Here is an 18,107-nt window from a genome sequence, read left to right as displayed (position 1 = left end):
TTGGAGTGAAAAATATCACAAATTGATTTGGCAAAGTTTCCTCTCAAATAGGAGTAGTTCTGGAAAGTCTGAAACCTCCGAAAAATTGTTCGGAGGTTTCACAGTCCAGAACCTCCGCAAAAAAAGTGCAGATACTCCACAAAAGTGCGGAGGTTCCGTATAAAAGTGCGGAGGATCCACAGTTACTATTTATCAGGCGCGTTGAGGCTTGTAAATTCATAATTAATTCATACAAACTCCAAACGACGTGAGGCCAGTTGTGTTAGCTTCGTATGAGTGTGAACTACGTGTTAAAAATGTTGGAACTCTAGAAAATATTTTTGAGAATTAGCGAGTTAATTAAATTTGTTTCGACTTGTTTAGGTCACGTTTAGTTGTTGTCATATCCTAAAATTATGAAACCACTTTTGTTAGCCTTGTATTAACATGCTCTACACATTAAAAGTACTATGAGCAATGATATGAGTGTTTGAATTCCGTTGGTTAATGAAATACGCGCTGAGGTTTAATGAGTCATTAAAATGGTTTCAATCTTTAACATTTCGTAATTAATTGAATCTAAACCCCTTATATAGTGTATGACCATGTTTAGGTAGAGTTTGTCTAGTGTTCAAATTGAATCGATCAACGAATTAGCGAAAACACATTTCCTGTCAATGTCCGGAGTGTTCGGAAAAATGTTCGTAAGGTCCACATAAATGTGGAAGTTCCGGAGAAATCTCCTGATAGTCCGGAGAATCCTTGAGTTGCGCAATGTCTGGATGTTCCGCATAATTCTGCGGATAGCCCGCATATGTTCGGAGGTTCCGGAGAATTCTCCGGAGGTTCCGCACTTTCAACAACTTTTCAAATTGGTTTGAGTCCTAATTTTATTCTAGCTCGCATGTTTGCACTTTTAACGTGTTTTGCGCATCTTTTGGTATGCATTATTGCACTTTATTCATACTCATGGCATTGCACGCGTTATTCTTTTAGAGATCGCCGAACCTACGATCCTGACGAGTAAGAGCGATCCGGAGGCACTCCACCTTTGTGAGCCAGTACATCAAGACAAGCAACTAAGCATATTGATCCTTCTTATGTAATTAGATAAGTCTAAAATTGATGAAATATGCTTAATGTATGTATGCATGTTTAGTGAGTCAGTGTCAGGAACCAATGGGTAGAACCTATGCCGATTGCATTCTTCTACCGTGAATACTTGTGTATTTACTTTTCCTTGTAGCCTTGAGAGGTTGTCAATGTCTAGGTATGAGTTCGACTTATATACTTAGCCATGCTTAGGTCATTCGGTAGAAGTCGAACGACGGCGCATTCCATTGTTCGCGAGCATAGGACCTCCTTATGGTTACAGTTGAGGTTGAGATGGTTGTATGAGTGGTGAGAATGAGATGAGGTGTGGGCGGTGCTAGGATGGTGTTTTGTCCTGCCCGGATGTGGAGTTCCCCTGAGTAGGTCGGTAGAGGAAAACCGGACATCGTAAGCCGCTTGCATCGTTTAAGACCGATCGTCGGGGTAGTTGGCTTTAGCACTTGCCTTACTCACCACATGCCGATCTAATTGTAAGGCGAGCCGAATACCTTCGCAGCTGTGGCTTTGTGGCCGTGGACATCGACGGTTTGAGCGAGCGGGCTTGTAAGCGGTACTAGTTTGCTCCGGGAGTAGTTCTAGCATCGTCGCGCCGAGCTATGCATACCCCCACACGGTTGGGGTTGGTTGGGAAAGATTGTCACGAGTACCCCCTTGTATGCACTTTAGCGGGTGGCACAAGCCGTATGGTCCTCGTGTCGTGTGGGTTCAGGAGTATCCCCCTGCAAGGTGTATAAATAGTTCGAACTGTCACACTCTCGGTTATGAGCATGCTATTGTTTCATTTGCACCCGGACGTAGAGTTTCGAGTATGGTTTGTGGTTCGGTATGTGGGAGATGGTGATGTGGGCACTTGTTACTTATTGATATACATGTTGTTACAGTTACACTTATTCAGTTGTTAGATGCAGGGTAGTTTTCATATGTTTTGGTAAAGTTTCAGTCGCTCACACATATGTCTAAGATGCTTAATGCTTATATTTTACTTAACCTGTGGTTTATCCTTGCTAATGATCAATGCATAATCCTTGGAGTCGAGCTATGTATATGTGCTTTATATGGTTTAAGTCTTGCGAGTACTTTTGTACTCATGCATGCGCTTTCATGTACTCATGTCGTTGAGGAAGAAGCGGTGTTTGGCTACTTTATGCCTGCCGATCAGGGTGGCGGGCAGGGGTAGCACACTCTACTCTGAACTCAGTGTTCTGGTATGGAGCCTAAGGGCATGTGGCTCCATATCCTTTTGCTGTATAGCTTTTAGTCTTCCGCTGCTTAGTTCTTTTGCTGGTTAGGAGTTGAGCAGATTTTAGTCTCTTCCTAGCTCTCTTTTGCTGTAAATTGTGATAACTTGTTGCATGCTTAAGAATTTGTAACATAATATTAATTACTCGCTCTTTCTTAAGCTTTGTTGTGATGTACCTGTTGAAAAGTCATGTGTTCTGATCTTGGACACAAAACACGTGTCGGGACTACCGGGATGATATTCTGGTTAATCATCGAGGTTGTGATTATGAATAATGCTCCTCCTGGTGATTAATTAGAATATTATTTGGACGGTTCCTCACAGCTATCAATTAAACAACAAACAAAACAAGTCTAGGTGTAATTTAACTTTTCACCACTCTACGCAAACAATAAGCTCAAATATTAGAAACTGTTTAGAACAGGACATTGAGCTTCTTAGGGTTTCTGTGGACATGAGCTTCTGTGAACAGTTAAGCTTAAGTTGGCTTATGCATGTCCATGTGTTGTTTTGGCTTGTTTCAACTGCTTGTACGGCTTATGGACTTTATAAGCACAAGTCCAAACAAAGGCCTATTTTTGGACAAGCGCTTGCCACAAAATTGAATTACTGGGCAAAAGCTCCCCGCAGTCCCTGCGGCTTATTGGATCCCTAGTTCACACATTATCCTTAAAAGTTGATCAAATTTACCAGAAAAATACCATCCACTATATAAATGAAAATCCCTTCATTTTTTCTCTCTTCAGCACCCCTCCTCTCCCTCGCCCGCACCCTTGATATGCCACCAATAGATTAGGCGGTGCCAGGACCACAATACGAGCTAGGTTCCACCAGTGACCTTCTTCCTCCCATGGCAACTTCCCCATCCAGAAGCAAATTCCTTCCCTAGCGAACCAAACTAGGCCCTGCCTCCTTCCTTATGACCTACTCCCTCCCATGGCGACGCCTCCAACCAGCACAAGGTAGCGCCGCCTCCTTCTAAACCTTTTCTTCTTAGATGATGAGTACCTAATTTCTTTGTTATAGTATCTCTTCTCTATAAAATTTAGTCAAAATAGGCAATTTATATAGTCAAATCATGAAATTTCAGTTTAATCCGTTAATAATTGGTAACTCATGCTAAATCAGCTATTAAATATGTCACTTGCGCTTACATCAGATACTAAACATGTCATTTGCACTTAAATCAGCACAATCAACACTTAAATAAAATTTGTAACAGACAGGAATCTTTCAGTCATTCACCTCTAGCCACAGTAACAAAATTTGCAACATGTCCAAAATTATCCTTACCAAGTAACAAATCTATCTATCCACTGGTTACCGACTCCAGCCGCTCCTCAGAATTCACCAACTCCAGCCGCTCCTCAGAATTCACCAACTCCAGCTACTTGTCAACCAGCCAAAACCTACGCCGTCTAAAAGTGACCCTGTACCAAGCCTCGATCCGATCAAGTCCGTAGCGTCGATAGAGTCAGTCAACCCCCTGCTCTCAACTTCCCCTGCTGCTGCTTTTCCCTTTCGTCGTCGTCCCCCACTCCACTACCGGATGTCTCTGCCCCCAAGAATTCCATACACAACCCCGCGTTGCTGCAGCAGCAGGTAGGTGGCCGCGATCGAGGCTGGGGGAGACCGCCGCGATAAATACCTTTAACAATATTCCAGGTTTGCCCTTTATTGATTTGACCTGACCTCACTAGTAGATCGGATTAGCTCGGACGCGCTTCTTCCTTTCCCCCTCCTCCTTTATTGCTTTCTTGCTTTTTCTTTACACTATATCTCTTTGAGGTGGGCGCGGGAAATTGCTGTGTTGTTACTGGTAGGAGGCGAGGACGAGGAGGCGCCGATCTGCTGCGGCGCCCGGCGCGAGCTCGAGGAGCCGTTGGTCTCACACCGCGGGGGAGGAAACGCACGCCGCCCCGTGAGTTCTTGATTTCTTCTTCCCCTATCGTTCCACGGTTTCTGTGCAGCTGTCATCGTATCTTCTTTTTTTGTTCCCTCCGCTCTTGTTATCCGAGGATATTGTGATGTGTTATTCATTCCGGCCGTGTATACATGTTATGTGCCCCCTTTTTGCGTAGTACTTTCAGGACTCCATCATGAAACCTGTTACTCTAGTTTAGGGAAGGATCCTGTTGAGATTGTTAGGGAGGTTTTGAGTGGTTCTTCAAGATTGAGGCCAGTTTTTATCTCCTTTAAACGAAAAGAAAGAGGGTTTTGATATTCTTTTCTAGTGGATGTGGATGTGCTTTTGGAGTTGATGGCGTGGGTCCTTCAGCTCTAGATATTTTAGAGACTTGCCCAGCCCTAGATATGTTAGAGGCTCTAGCTAGGCCACTTGTACTCTAGTCTGACTTTGTGATGTCAAAAGTCAGCTTTAATATTTGATGGACTATCTTAAAATTGTTGGAGCACAACATGCCATTAGTTGAGTGCAAGAAATTTTGAGGTAACCCTTCCCCCTCAGAAAAGAAATTTGAAGTTATCAGTTTCCTACTATCTCAAGAAAGAGCAATGGATATAATTTGAATGCACAGACATATCTTTGTTTTGGTGGCAATAGATAGCTGGTGTCAGCCGGTGCTAACTAGCAATCTTGAAAGTGTCATAGCGTTCCGCCGCTGCCAATTGGCTTCAATTTTGGTGTTGTCGAACCATTTGGCTTTGTAAAGTGTTGAATACCAATTTAGTAGATGTTAATATAGTTGACTTAATGGGTCCAATGACCAATCAGAAGCATTGGTATATAGTCGAATTAGTTAGAATGAGTTTGGCCCACTTGGGAAGTTAGCTGTGCTTATTGTTCCGCAACTTGGAGTGTTGTTTACCTTGAAGCTTCCAAATTTTATTCAGCCAGTTGCCCTGTTTCTTCAATTTCTGAGGTATGTGTGATGTGTTCTGTCTGGATTGGAGTTTAGTGGGCAGCCAATGACTTTGATCAATTCTTTATTTTCTTCATATTTTGTTCATAGTTTCATATTTGATTTGATTTATTATTGAGTCCTTCATGAAGTTTGATGCTCATCCTAAATCTGCTGAATTGTTGGTCATCTACTACAAGTGAGATTTCCTTGTTTTGGTTTGGTTGAACTTTTATTACTTCAAATTTTTCAGTCTTTTATGTATACTAATTGCCATAATATGCATTGTTTGCCTCTCACAAATAAAGTTACACATACTCTGCATATTAAACTTGCATCTCCTTTTTCTTTCATTCTTTGTTTTGGCTAGAGGGGTGAAAGAAAATGAAGCTAAACTATAATTGCTGGCAGAACCACGAGAACTATATTGTTGCTGCTCTGTTCAAAGCATCATTTAAAGTTCACGGCAAATGATCAGTGTCCACCATTGTTGAATGCTGTTAAATTCATTTCGTGATTGCATACTAGTTTCTGGTTCTCCATTCTTTCATACTATGTTTCAACTTCAAAGTGACTTAATTATTATTTATTACTTCTTAACTTCCTTGCTTATATCAAAATATGAACTTTTCTACAACTGCCAATGGAACTATGAGCATATTACTTTTGGGCCATGGGTGTTCAGCTGAAAGTTAGATATTTTTAGAAACTTGAGACTAGAACTTGTATTATAGCCTTGGTAGTCTTTGGACCCTCATCCCAAAAATTGGTCAATCTTGACTTAAGTTTGAACTCCATTGTAATACTCCTTGCCTTTGCACTGAATGATATGGAACACTGCTTGTCTTTGCTTTCAATTCCTTATTATGTTCAAAGTAGCAGGTCTGTATAGTGCTTCCATTCTAGTTTATCCATCTCCGTTCTCCATTTCCTGTCTCTAGTCTCTACTTGTGTAGACATACTCTGGTATAACATCCAATTCCATTAGAGGGTGAATAATGGCCTTCTTGCTTCTCTGTGATGGAAATCTAGTTGGTAATTTGGATAAACTAACTCTAGGGAATTATTGCTGATGGCAACGATAATTCATAAAACTAATCTGTAGGTTGGCGGCATTGAATTGCCAGCACCAGCAAACTGCGCTGGCATTCTTGGAAAATTTTCTGAGTTTTTAGTTTCTCTAACTGAATGAAATATCAAATTTTTGAAGATTGTTTGAACAATTTTGTCTGAATCTGAGCTTAGTATATCAATTGGGATCTTAGTCAAGGATATTTATGGTGTAATGAGGTCCTTATTGATTAGAATTTTTTGGGATTCAAATGTCTGCAGACAACTGTTTATAGTCTGGGGATATATTTATATGTCCAAATGAACTATAAATGATTGGAAATGGATTGCTTTTGGTGCCTCATAAGTTGCCGGGAACTTGAAAATTATCTTGGTTGTCTGGTCTGGTGGTGAGCACTCATGATTCCTGGTCTGGAATGATCATATCGTGTTAGTAACTTAGTCATCTAATTGTACTTTAGTGGATTAACAAGCTTCTACCAACACTCTGCTATTCTTTCCTTCATACTTCTAAACTGATAGTTAGATGGCAGCTAAAAGGGGGGTGCATCCTAACTCTTTAGTTGTTAAGTGCAATAGGTTAGATGTCTCCGATTTTCCTTTTTTCCTTTTGTTTTTAATGTTTTCGACATATCTCGGACTTCATAGGGTTTTGGTGACATGTCATAAGTTAAATTTCTAAAGATTATCGGAAACTGCCAGTCTCCTGGTCTTACCATGGTGATATGTTACTCATATAGATCCAGTAATTTCCTGGCATGTGTTTAAAGTTTCTTTGAATTTCATGAAGAAAGATTGTCAACATGATCTTTCTAGCCAAATCTCATATGGATTTTTTATTTCAAAAACTTAAACATTCAATTCTATTCAATTGAAAATGCCTGAGTCACTAGGTCTATGCATAGAAGATATTATTAAATATGCCATGTTTATACAGTTAGGTTGCTGCGATAAATCATGGGAGATGGTAATGTTAATGTCCATGGTATATGCTGAAGGGTCTTGAGAACTATCTTTGCACCCTGTACAAAAGCCTATAAAAAATAATAACATTATTTTTTGTGGTACTGTTGCAAGTATTGATCTTCCATATTTTATTAGTTTTATATAAATTTATTATCTACATTTAGTGATATCTGAATTACATTGACAACTTGACATCCTATCCTGCAGTTTTTGTAACATTACTCACTGATTTTTGTTGTATGCTCTCTGTATTTATAGGACACAATGGCAGATATCCAGTTAGGGTGTTACACTATAAAGTCCCATGGAACCAAATTGGCAAGATTGCACATGTATGACTGGATAATACTTCTCCTCCTTGCTGTCATAGACGGACTGTTGAATATAATTGAACCGTTTCACCGTTTCGTTGGGAGGGACATGATGACTGACTTGAGATATCCTTTGAAGGGCAATACAGTGCCGTTTTGGGCTGTTCCGGTATGTCCTGGTGTCCTTATCTTTGAATAAGTGTTGATCTTGATACATTATTTTTGTGCCATTCAAAAAGTTCTTGTCAGGTCGGTAACTATTTTTCTTATCTGCAGCTAATTGGAATTGTACTACCTTGTGCCATCTTCGGTGGCATTTACTTCAAAAAGAAGAATTTCTATGATTTGCATCACGGCATACTGGGTATTTTACATATCTGTGATCCTATTAATATGTTGGTATAAAAGAAAAAAAAATCTAAAAATGGAAATTCTGTAGGGATTCTATATTCGGTGCTCATAACTACAGTTATTACTGATGCAATTAAGGATGGTGTTGGCCGCCCACGTCCAGATTTTTTCTGGCGCTGTTTCCCTGATGGAAATGCCGTAAGATAAAAATCTAAAACTAAATTTATGTTCCTGTAGCAAGTTCATCTGTGTCGATCTGCATAATGTTCAAATGTTCCATAATATCTAGGGCTCATTACACGACAATTTTCAGGTTTATGATAATATAACTACTGGTGTTATATGCCATGGAGAGAAGAGTGTAATCAAGGAAGGTCACAAGAGCTTTCCAAGTGGACACACTTCCTGTAAGTGATGGCATAACCGCAAATGTACTTAAATAGTCTGTAACATATGTTGTCCTTCGTAAAATTGGTGGATATTTACATGCACTTGGTGCCCAAGTCTATCTACTGTTATCTTATATAGGAGAAACATATGCACTTTTTGATGGGATAAGTCCTTGTGCAGCACATGGTCTTTGTGGGGCTGCTGCATGGTCTTTGTGGGACTGCCACATGGTGGTCTTGCTGTCCATATGCTTTAGGACAGCATCTAGGACACTAGGACAGCATCTTAGACTAGAGGACAGCATCTAGGACAGCATCTTAGACTAGCATCTTAGACTAGCATCTTAGACTAGCATCTTAGACTAGCATCTTGGCATATGCTTGGCTGGCCATGGGCCTATAAATATGTATCCCCAACCCCTCAGGTTGGTATGGCATTTGTGTGAGAAATAAAGAAAAAATTGCCCCAACTCCTAGTGTCATCCTCTCTCGATGAGAGTAAGAATTCAGCTACTACCAAGAGTAAGAATTCAGCGACTAACAACTGGTATCAGAGCCTGTTTATCCTGTAGCCTGAGCATCTCCTGCTCATCTCCCCCTTCAGCGTCGCAGCAGCCCCAGCTAAGAGCAGCAGCAGCCCCGGTTGCTCCTGCTCACCCCTCTCCCTCTGCGCAGAGCAGCAGTAGCTCGTCTGAAGCAGCCCTCTCCCCACGCAGCAGCCCTCCCCCGGTAGTGCGTCATGTCCGCAGGGCAGTCTCAGCGCTCGGTCGCCTCGAGCACGCGGCGTCGGCAGGAGGCCGAACTTGCCGCGGCAGAGGAACGCGAGCGAGCGGTGGCAGAGACCGCTGCGGCGGCGGCAAGGGCGTCGAGGCTGGCAGCGGCGGAGCTAGCAGCAGCCAGAGCGGAGGCAGAAGCAGCGGCGGCGGCGGTTGCAGCGCGTGCGGTGGCAGCGGAGGTCGAGGCTCTGCGCGGCAGCACCGACAGCTCCATTTCTGCTGACGACACGCCGACGCGGACCTCGAGCTGCCGGAGGCAGAGGCAGCGTGAGAGCGGGCGGCACAGTGGGCAGCGGCGCACGCCCACGAGCGGGGCGGCAGCCCAGACAGGCGCGGACGCGCCGGCGGCGCTCCTGGAGGAGGCGCGCACGCCGGCGGCGCTCCTGGAGGAGGCGCGCACGGCAACGGTGGCGGACGGGTCGATGGAGAGCGCGGCCTTTACAGGCGGCGTGGCTCTCTCTCCCCGGATCGGTACCGTGGTCACCACGGGTTCCAGGCTGTTGTCAGGGACGTCGGCCCCGGCGGTGGGTGGCCTACCCTCACTAAGACCAACTACGTCGAGTGGGCTGCGGTGATGAGGGTAAAGCTCCAGGTGCGGCACATGTGGGAGGCAGTTCGGTACGGCGACGTCGACTACGACCAGGATCGACGGGCGCTGGATGCCCTCATCGCAGCAGTCCCGTCCGAGATGCAGTTCTCGCTTACCAATAAGCGGACTGCCAAGGAGGCTTGGGACGCTATCGCTGCGGCACGCATCGGCAGCGACCGCGCCCGCAAGTCCACACTGCAGGCACTTCGCAAGGAGTGGGAGAACCTGGCCTTCAAGCCAGGTGAGGACGTTGATGACTTTGCTCTCCGTCTCAACACTCTGTTGCAGAAGATGGTGTAGTTCGGCGATGACACCTACGGCGAGGAGAGAGCTGTCGAAAAGCTCTTCCGTTGCGTCCCCGAGAAGTACAAGCAGATGGCTCGCTCGATCGAGTCTCTGCTGGATCTCTCCACGATGTCGATCGAGGAGGCGATAGGTCGCCTCAAGGTCGTCGACAGCGATGAGCCACAATCTCTCTCGGGGCCCATCACCACTGGCGGGAAGCTCCTTCTCACTCGGGAGCAGTGGGATGCCTGCCAGGGTGACCGGAGGAAGGGGGAGCCTTCTTCCACGACAGGCGGCCGCAAGCGTGGCAAGCCGCGCAAGGCGCGCAGAGACGCCCAGGCCGGGGCGCGAGGACGTGCCGAGGGTGATGCCCGCGGAGGCGCCCAGGGCGGCGCCGCCGGCAAGCACAAGCCGGCACGAGACGACACCTGCCGCAACTGCGGCCGGCTTGGCCATTGGGCCAAGGACTGTCGTCAGCCACGACGCGGCCAGGCCCACGTCGCACAGGCGGAGGAGGAGGAGCCGGCTCTGTTCATGGCTCGTGCGAGCATAGAGCTACCTCCAGTGGCACCGGCCGCAGCGGCTCTCCTCCACCTTGACGAGCCAAAAGCACACGCCCTCCTCGGCGACGGCTCCGGCAACGACAAGACTGACGGGTGGTGCCTCGACACCGGCGCCACCCATCACATGACCGGTCGACGGGAGTTCTTCACCGAGCTTGACTCTAGCGTCCGAGGCTCCGTCAAATTTGGGGATGCCTCCGGCGTGGAGATCAAGGGCGTCGGTTCCGTCATCTTCACCGCCGTGTCTGGTGAGCACAGGCTGCTCACCGGAGTCTACTACATTCCCGCGTTGAGGAACTCTATCATCAGCTTGGGACAGCTGGATGAGAACGGTTCGCGCGTGGTCGTTGAGGATGGAGTCATGAGGATTTGGGATCGCCGTCGTCGCCTTCTTGCCAAGGTAACCAGAGGCACAAATCGACTCTACGTCCTTAACGTGCAGGTGGCACAACCCCTCTGTCTCGCCGCTCGTCGGGACGACGAGGCGTGGCAGTGGCACGAGCGCTTCGGGCACCTTCACTTCGAGGCCCTGAAGCGGCTCAGTGCCGCAGAGATGGTGCGAGTCCTGCCGTGCCTCGACCATGTGGAGCAGCTCTGCGACGTCTGCGTGTTGACGAAGCAGAGGCGACTCCCCTTTCCCCAGCGGGCGAGCTTCCGAGCCAAGGAGAGGCTCGAGCTTGTGCACGGGGACTTGTGTGGCCCGGTGACACCGGCCACACCGGGAGGACGACGCTACTTCCTGCTGCTCGTCGACGACCTCTCCCGCTACATGTGGGTGATGGTCCTCGGCAGCAAGGGAGAGGCTGCGGACACCATCAGGCGCGCGCAGGCTGCTGCGGAGGCGGAGTGCGGCCGCAAGCTGCGCGTGCTGCGCACCGACAACGGCGGCGAATTCACGGCGGCTGAATTCGCGTCGTACTGCGCTGATAAGGGCATTCAGCGCCACTACTCCGCGCCGTACAGCCCGCAGCAGAACGGCGTCGTCGAGCGGCGCAACCAGACGGTTGTGGGGATGGCTCGGGCCCTCCTCAAGCAGAGGGGGATGCCGGCTGTCTTCTGGGGAGAGGCGGTGGTGACGGCCGTCTACATCCTCAACCGCTCGCCTACCAAGGCGCTCGACGGCAGGACGCCGTACGAGGCTTGGCATGGGCGCAAGCCGGCGGTCTCCCACTTGCGGGTCTTCGGCTGCCTCGCGTTCGCCAAGGAGCTTGGCCACATCAGCAAGCTCGACGACAGGAGCACTCCGGGAGTGTTCATCGGCTACGCGGAGGGCTCGAAGGCCTACCGCATCTTCGACCCGAAGACACAGCGTGTGCACACGGCGCGCGACGTTGTGTTCAACGAAGGGCGAGGATGGGCGTAGGACAAGGCGATGGATGACAGATCGGCTCCGACGTACGACGACTTCACTGTCGAGGGAGCTGGGGGAGTAGGCAGCTCTTCTTCGACGAGCGTGTCTACCCCAGTCCCCGAGCCTCCACCGACCCCGGCGCCTGCTACTTCGACATCACCACGTTCTCCAGCCAGGACCTCGGCTGCGATGAGTTCTTCGCCGGCTCCACCACAGCCGGCAACGCCACGCACTCCAGCACCGACAGGCACCTCTCCGGGCACGTCTACTCCAACACCAGCTCGTGTCGAGCACAGCCCGGTTGAGCTCGCTACTCCGCTCTCTCACGACGAGGAGCGCATCGACGCGTACCACGACGGCGAGCCGTTGCGGTACCGTACGATGGAGAACCTTCTCGGCGACCAGCCGGTGCCGGGACTGGTGCCTCACGATCTGGAGGCGCAGTTGCACCTTGCGTGTGACGACGGCGAGCCTCGGTCGTTTGCAGAGGCCGAGAGACACGCGGCATGGCGCGCCGCGATGCAGTTGGAGATGGATGCGGTTGAGAAGAACCGCACCTGGGAGCTTGCTGACCTCCCTCGTGGTCACCGAGCGATCACCCTTAAGTGGGTGTTCAAGCTGAAGAGGGATGAAGCCGGCGCCATCGTCAAGCACAAGGCTCGCTTGGTGGCACGAGGTTTCGTGCAGCAGGAGGGGGTCGACTTCGACGACGCCTTCGCTCCCGTGGCACGGATGGAGTCCGTGCGACTCCTCCTTGCGCTAGCTACCCAGGAGGGCTGGCGTGTTCATCACATGGACGTTAAGTCGGCGTTCCTTAACGGCGACTTGAAGGAGGAGGTCTACGTGCACCAGCTGCCGGGATTTACGATCCCCGGCAAGGAGGGCAAGGTGCTCCGCCAGCGCAAGGCCCTCTATGGCTTGCGGCAGGCACCGAGGGCGTGGAATGCCAAGTTGGATTCCACGCTAGAAGGGATGGGCTTCGAGCAAAGCCCGCACGAGGCGGCCATCTACCGACGGGGCAGTGGAGGAACTGCTCTGCTGGTGGGTGTCTACGTCGACGACTTGGTGATCACCGGCACCAAGGATGCGGAGGTGGCGGCATTCAAGGAAGAGATGAAGGCCACATTCCAGATGAGTGACCTGGGACCTCTCTCCTTCTACTTGGGGATCGAGGTGCACCAGGATGACTCCGGGATCACGCTTCGACAGACCGCCTACGCCAAGCGCGTCGTTGAGCTAGCTGGGCTCACCGACTGCAACCCAGCTCTCACTCCGATGGAGGAGAGGCTCACGACGGAGGAGGTGGACGCTACGCAGTACCGACGTCTTGTGGGGAGCCTTCGCTACCTCGCCCACACACGGCCGGACTTGGCATTCTCCGTCGGCTACGTTAGTCGGTTCATGCAGCGACCGACGACGGAGCACCAGCAGGCTGTGAAGAGGATCATCCGCTACGTTGCGGGGACTCTCGACCACGGCCTCTACTACCCTAGGTGCCCTGGGGCGGCACACTTCGTCGGGTACAGCGACAGCGACCACGCCGGCGACATCGACACCAGCAAGAGCACGAGCGGGATCCTCTTCTTCCTCGGCAAGTGCCTCGTTAGCTGGCAGTCGGTCAAGCAGCAGGTGGTGGCCCTGTCCAGCTGCGAGGCCGAGTACATAGCGGCCTCCACCGCTTCGACTCAGGCGCTCTGGCTCGCTCGACTGCTTGGTGATCTCCTCGGCAGAGACACTAGAGCGGTGGAGCTCAGGGTGGACAGCAAGTCCGCTCTAGCCCTGGCAAAGAACCCCGTTTTCCATGAACGGAGCAAGCACATCCGGGTGAGGTACCACTTCATCCGAGGCTGTTTGGAGGAAGGGAGCATCAAGGCGAGCTACATCAACACCAAGGATCAGCTTGCGGACCTGCTCACCAAGCCTCTTGGGAGGCTCACGTTCCTTGAGCTCTGCTCCAGGACCGGGATGGTTCAATCTTCCCACAAGACGACGCACAAGACTTAGGGGGAGAATGATGGGATAAGTCCTTGTGCAGCACATGGTCTTTGTGGGGCTGCTGCATGGTCTTTGTGGGGCTGCCACATGGTGGTCTTGCTGCCCATATGCTTTAGGACAGCATCTAGGACACTAGGACAGCATCTTAGACTAGAGGACAGCATCTAGGACAGCATCTTAGACTAGCATCTTAGACTAGCATCTTAGACTAGCATCTTGGCATATGCTTGGCTGGCCATGGGCCTATAAATATGTATCCCCAACCCCTCAGGTTGGTATGGCATTTGTGTGAGAAATAAAGAAAAAATTGCCCCAACTCCTAGTGTCATCCTCTCTCGATGAGAGTAAGAATTCAGCTACTACCAAGAGTAAGAATTCAGCGACTAACACTTTTGACAGTTCCCTGTCATTTGTGCATATACAATAAACGTAAATAGGTTTACTATGACATCGATGATGTGTGTAAAATGACCTTGCAAACTCTATACTTGAAGAAAAAACATTCTTTCAGCACTGGATGAGTTTTTGTGGGCGAACGGGTCTACCTCTGGTGGATTGGTATACCTCTGGCATACAAGTGCCGATCATAAGAGACAAATGGCTGGCTTGGTGGCAAGCATGTTATCAGGCAACAGAGAATCTTGAATGGGTGGATACCAAGGCCTCAAGTTGTGCATGGGGACATCCTGTATTGCGGCGGGATTTGTGTCATCTGCAATGGTGGTTGGGGGCCAGAGAGTGGCAGGCATGCACTTGGTGCAGTGATGCAATGACAATGGGACTGCCTGTGCTGCTACATGGTGTAGGAGAAGTCGGACTGTAGGTTGTGCTGGAGACACTAAGTAGTTTCGGACATTGGGTTTCTCATGCTTGCCACGTTATGGAAATGTTTATCTTGCTACAGAAAATGCTACACGTGTTTGTTGAGAGACCTCAAAACTGGCCTGATCTCAGCTGCCTTGTTGAAATTTAGTCACTGTTTAGTGAGCATGAATTTTGCCCTGCTCCACGATTTCAGTGAAAGCATATCATCCCCTAGGTACTGAAAATTCTGGGACTCATCTGAGGCATGACTCATTAGGCTAAGTAAAAAGGTGACATAGTGATTTGAACATTTAAGACACTTTTATTAAGGCAAGACTGTATCAAAACTGGAGGACGTTTAAGGTACTTTGAGGCATGCCTCCTGGAGTTGAGTTGGCTGAATTTGTGTGGTACCCCCTATTCCCTTGTAACTACTTTACCTCATGTGATATTGCCAATGCCTGTCTGATTTCCTAGTGACCATAGGTCCATCAGTTTTTCTGTGCTCGAGTTAAGTTTCAAATTGGTGCTTATGATATTTTTGTTACAGCATCGTGGCCATAGCATCTAAAGTTTATGTTTTAACTGTCTGTTACACTACTTCAGGGTCTTTTGCTGGTCTAGGCTTCCTTGCGTGGTATTTAGCTGGGAAAATCACGGCTTTTGATCACAGAGGACATGTTGCGAAGCTATGCATAGTGTTTCTGCCTCTTCTAACTGCTGCACTTGTGGCTGTTTCTCGAGTGGATGACTACTGGCATCACTGGCAAGACGTATTTACAGGCGCTCTTATAGGTTTGTAAATTGTAATCACATTAAAATCCATGTAGATTCCCCGATGTGTTCTGAAGACACGATCATTTTTCTCATTGCGGCCTCTTCCTTTTGCAGGCCTTACAGTTGCTTCATTTTGTTATCTGCAGTTTTTCCCATATCCGTATGAAGCAGATGGTACCTCCTTTTCCTTCTTTTTCCTTTTGACTTGTGCATTGTTGTTTGATATGTCACAGAAATGGGTGCATTCCCTTGCAGCTTTCTGGCCTCATGCATACGCCTTCCAGTTAACCGAGGAAAGCAACAGTAGAAATGCAAACTCCTACAGTGTGAGACCAACTGAGATCGAAACTGTCACTATTCCTGCCCATGGTGGAATTGCCCTCGGAGACACCAGCCCTATTCTAGACAACATGGAGTCCGGAAGGAGATTGTGATATCCCAGAGTCTGGACAGGAGATGTCTCAAATACCCTGATCATCCCGATCTGTGGAGCTGTTTCCGTGTATACAGGTAGATCTATTGTAGAGCTGTCAACTTCCTCCTCTGTATTGAACTTCGGTGTCCACAGTTTGTTTCACTTTGACTCAGACTGCATAGATGATTTCGTAACCCTGGCTGTACATCATCTAGTGGTTCTTATTTTTCGACGAGCATGTACATTATTATATGCTTATGGATTGAGTTTAGGACTGTGCTAAAAAAATGTTGGTTTACCTTAGATGTACCGATTCTTGATGCCTATTCTTTCAGCAACTATGACCTAATGTGGATGCTGTCTCTCAGCTCGTTGCCATTTCTCTGGAAGATATGTCACATGCTTCTTGTGGTAGGTTACACATGAAATTTAGTTCTCCCTAATTTTGTAATGTGCGACTTCGAGCCTTCAGGACAAGAACGAATGAAAGCTTTGCCATTATCATTGGTTTGACATATGAATATTGGTAGTGCTGTAGTTACCAGTACCGAATGTTGTTCTGGCTTATGTCTCATCCAAGTAGCAACATGTTTCTTGTAACAAAATCTAAAAAAAAAAAAATAAAAGGAATTTGAGATGTTCATTTTTTTAAGACTTGGGGTCCCAAGGAGCCTTGTCTAGATTCCGTTGGCGCTTGATTTAACACAAGTCATTGCTATGAAGTCTCTTGAAAGATAACATTAGTATATAACGGTCCACAGAGCGAAGCATATCACGCAAGTGTTGAACTGAATGCTGCTGAACAGCATGCGTGCTCGTGCGAGCTCAGGCAATAGCAAAAAGAATTGTTTCAAGTGTGCCCCTCTATACGTTTTTTTAGAAAACATTAAAATTATATACTCACGTAAAAAAATCCAGACCATTTTGTATAGCAGCACTGCTTACAGAAATATTCTAAAACAAGCGAGTAGCGTACTGCACTATCCCATATCCAGCATACCAGACCCAAATCCCTATCTAGAACTTTTTCTAGACCGTGTGCATCTCATGATGTAATATAAGACATTCACTAGTGAAAAATAGATAAATGACACATAATTTAGTGACGGATCATTATACGATCTGTCACTTATGTAGTTTTAGATTAGGATCAGATATTGATTCATCATTAATGACTTGTTATCAGTGACGTGTCATAATATTATCCGTTATTTATCACATTGGTGATATGTCATAACTACACCCGTCAATTATTACTTGGTCATAAGTGATCGGTCTTCCTATACCAGTTATAAGTGACGGGTCTCCCTGCACCAGTTATAAGTGACAGGTCATGTTACGATTCGTGGTCATAAGTGACGAGTCTCCCTGCAGCAGTCATAAGTGACGGGTCATGTTACGATTTGTTATTTATGACGGGTTATATTCTGATCCATCATCGATGACTTAGCTCTGTATAAGAGCTGGCCAGCTACTGTGGGCGCATAACAGACTCAATCTTACTGTACGCACAGTAGATCTGGCAATTTTGTTCGGTTTCACCAGGGACTCTCCAATATCTTGCTGATTTGAAGTTTGAATTGTTGCTAGGTCTTTGAAGGTTTTCATCTCCCCTTTCCTCCTCCTCTAACCCCCATTTAATCTTGATTTTTTTTTTACTTTGAGTTGTAAATGATCATTTTGCATCTTTATCCAAAATCTTAGTACAAGTGAGTTGTATTTATGTTAGATTTGATATTAAATTTGCCTGATCTACCGCTTCATGCCACATGTAACACCCTAAATTTAAAATTTTGCAATAGTTTAAGTTTTTGCTAGAATTTTTAAATAGGAGTTGCAATTTTGTTCAATAGAAGAAATTAATTTCTAACTATAAATTTGATATAGGATATATAAGTTTGATGCATTCATGCCGTTGTAGTTGTAATAGGGTTTTTTTGTGTGAAAAAAGTTTGCAAGAGTCGCTAGAAGTCGCTTGTTCAACCCCCTTCAAAATTGGTTCAAAAATCTTAAAAGAAAAACCTTTGCAAAATTGGAAAATGCTTTCGGGCCGTTTTCCTTCCCCGACCCACCTTCTCCATTTCCCCTCTCTCTTTTTTCCCTTTGAGTGGGCCACCTCCCCTCCCTTGCGCTGGGCCGTGCCGAACCGGCCTGCCTCAGCCCTGAGCCACCCCTCCCCGTTTTCTCTCGCCGCCAAGCGGGCCCGGCTGAAGTCGAGCCACCGCGCTTGAGCCGGCTCCGCTTCTCCTTCCTCCCGCCGCTCGAACCGAC

The 18,107-nt window shown here is 47.5% G+C and overlaps 1 protein-coding gene across 2 annotated transcripts; it reads left to right on the top strand.

Moving 5' to 3' along the window:
- Window positions 1–3,762: 3,762 nt before the first annotated feature.
- Window positions 3,763–16,139, top strand: LOC133897481 (lipid phosphate phosphatase 2-like). Of its 2 annotated transcripts, XM_062338214.1 has the most exons (9): window positions 3,763–3,997; window positions 4,156–4,253; window positions 7,489–7,710; window positions 7,818–7,905; window positions 7,981–8,090; window positions 8,206–8,299; window positions 15,251–15,439; window positions 15,536–15,595; window positions 15,677–16,139. In XM_062338214.1, exons 3-9 carry the CDS (start codon window positions 7,495–7,497, stop codon window positions 15,853–15,855), a joined length of 936 nt encoding a protein of 311 aa, XP_062194198.1. In that variant the 5' UTR covers window positions 3,763–3,997; window positions 4,156–4,253; window positions 7,489–7,494; the 3' UTR covers window positions 15,856–16,139. The 2 variants fall into 2 exon arrangements, with proteins under 2 accessions (XP_062194198.1, XP_062194199.1); XM_062338215.1 differs by lacking the exon at window positions 3,763–3,997 and having other exon boundaries at window positions 4,004–4,253.
- The last annotated feature ends 1,968 nt before the right edge of the window (window positions 16,140–18,107 follow it).

This window comes from Phragmites australis, chromosome 17 (genome assembly GCF_958298935.1).
Source record: "Phragmites australis chromosome 17, lpPhrAust1.1, whole genome shotgun sequence".
NCBI lineage: Eukaryota > Viridiplantae > Streptophyta > Magnoliopsida > Poales > Poaceae > Phragmites > Phragmites australis.
Note: the sequence above shows the minus strand (reverse complement) of the source record. Positions and strands in the feature narration are given on the sequence as shown.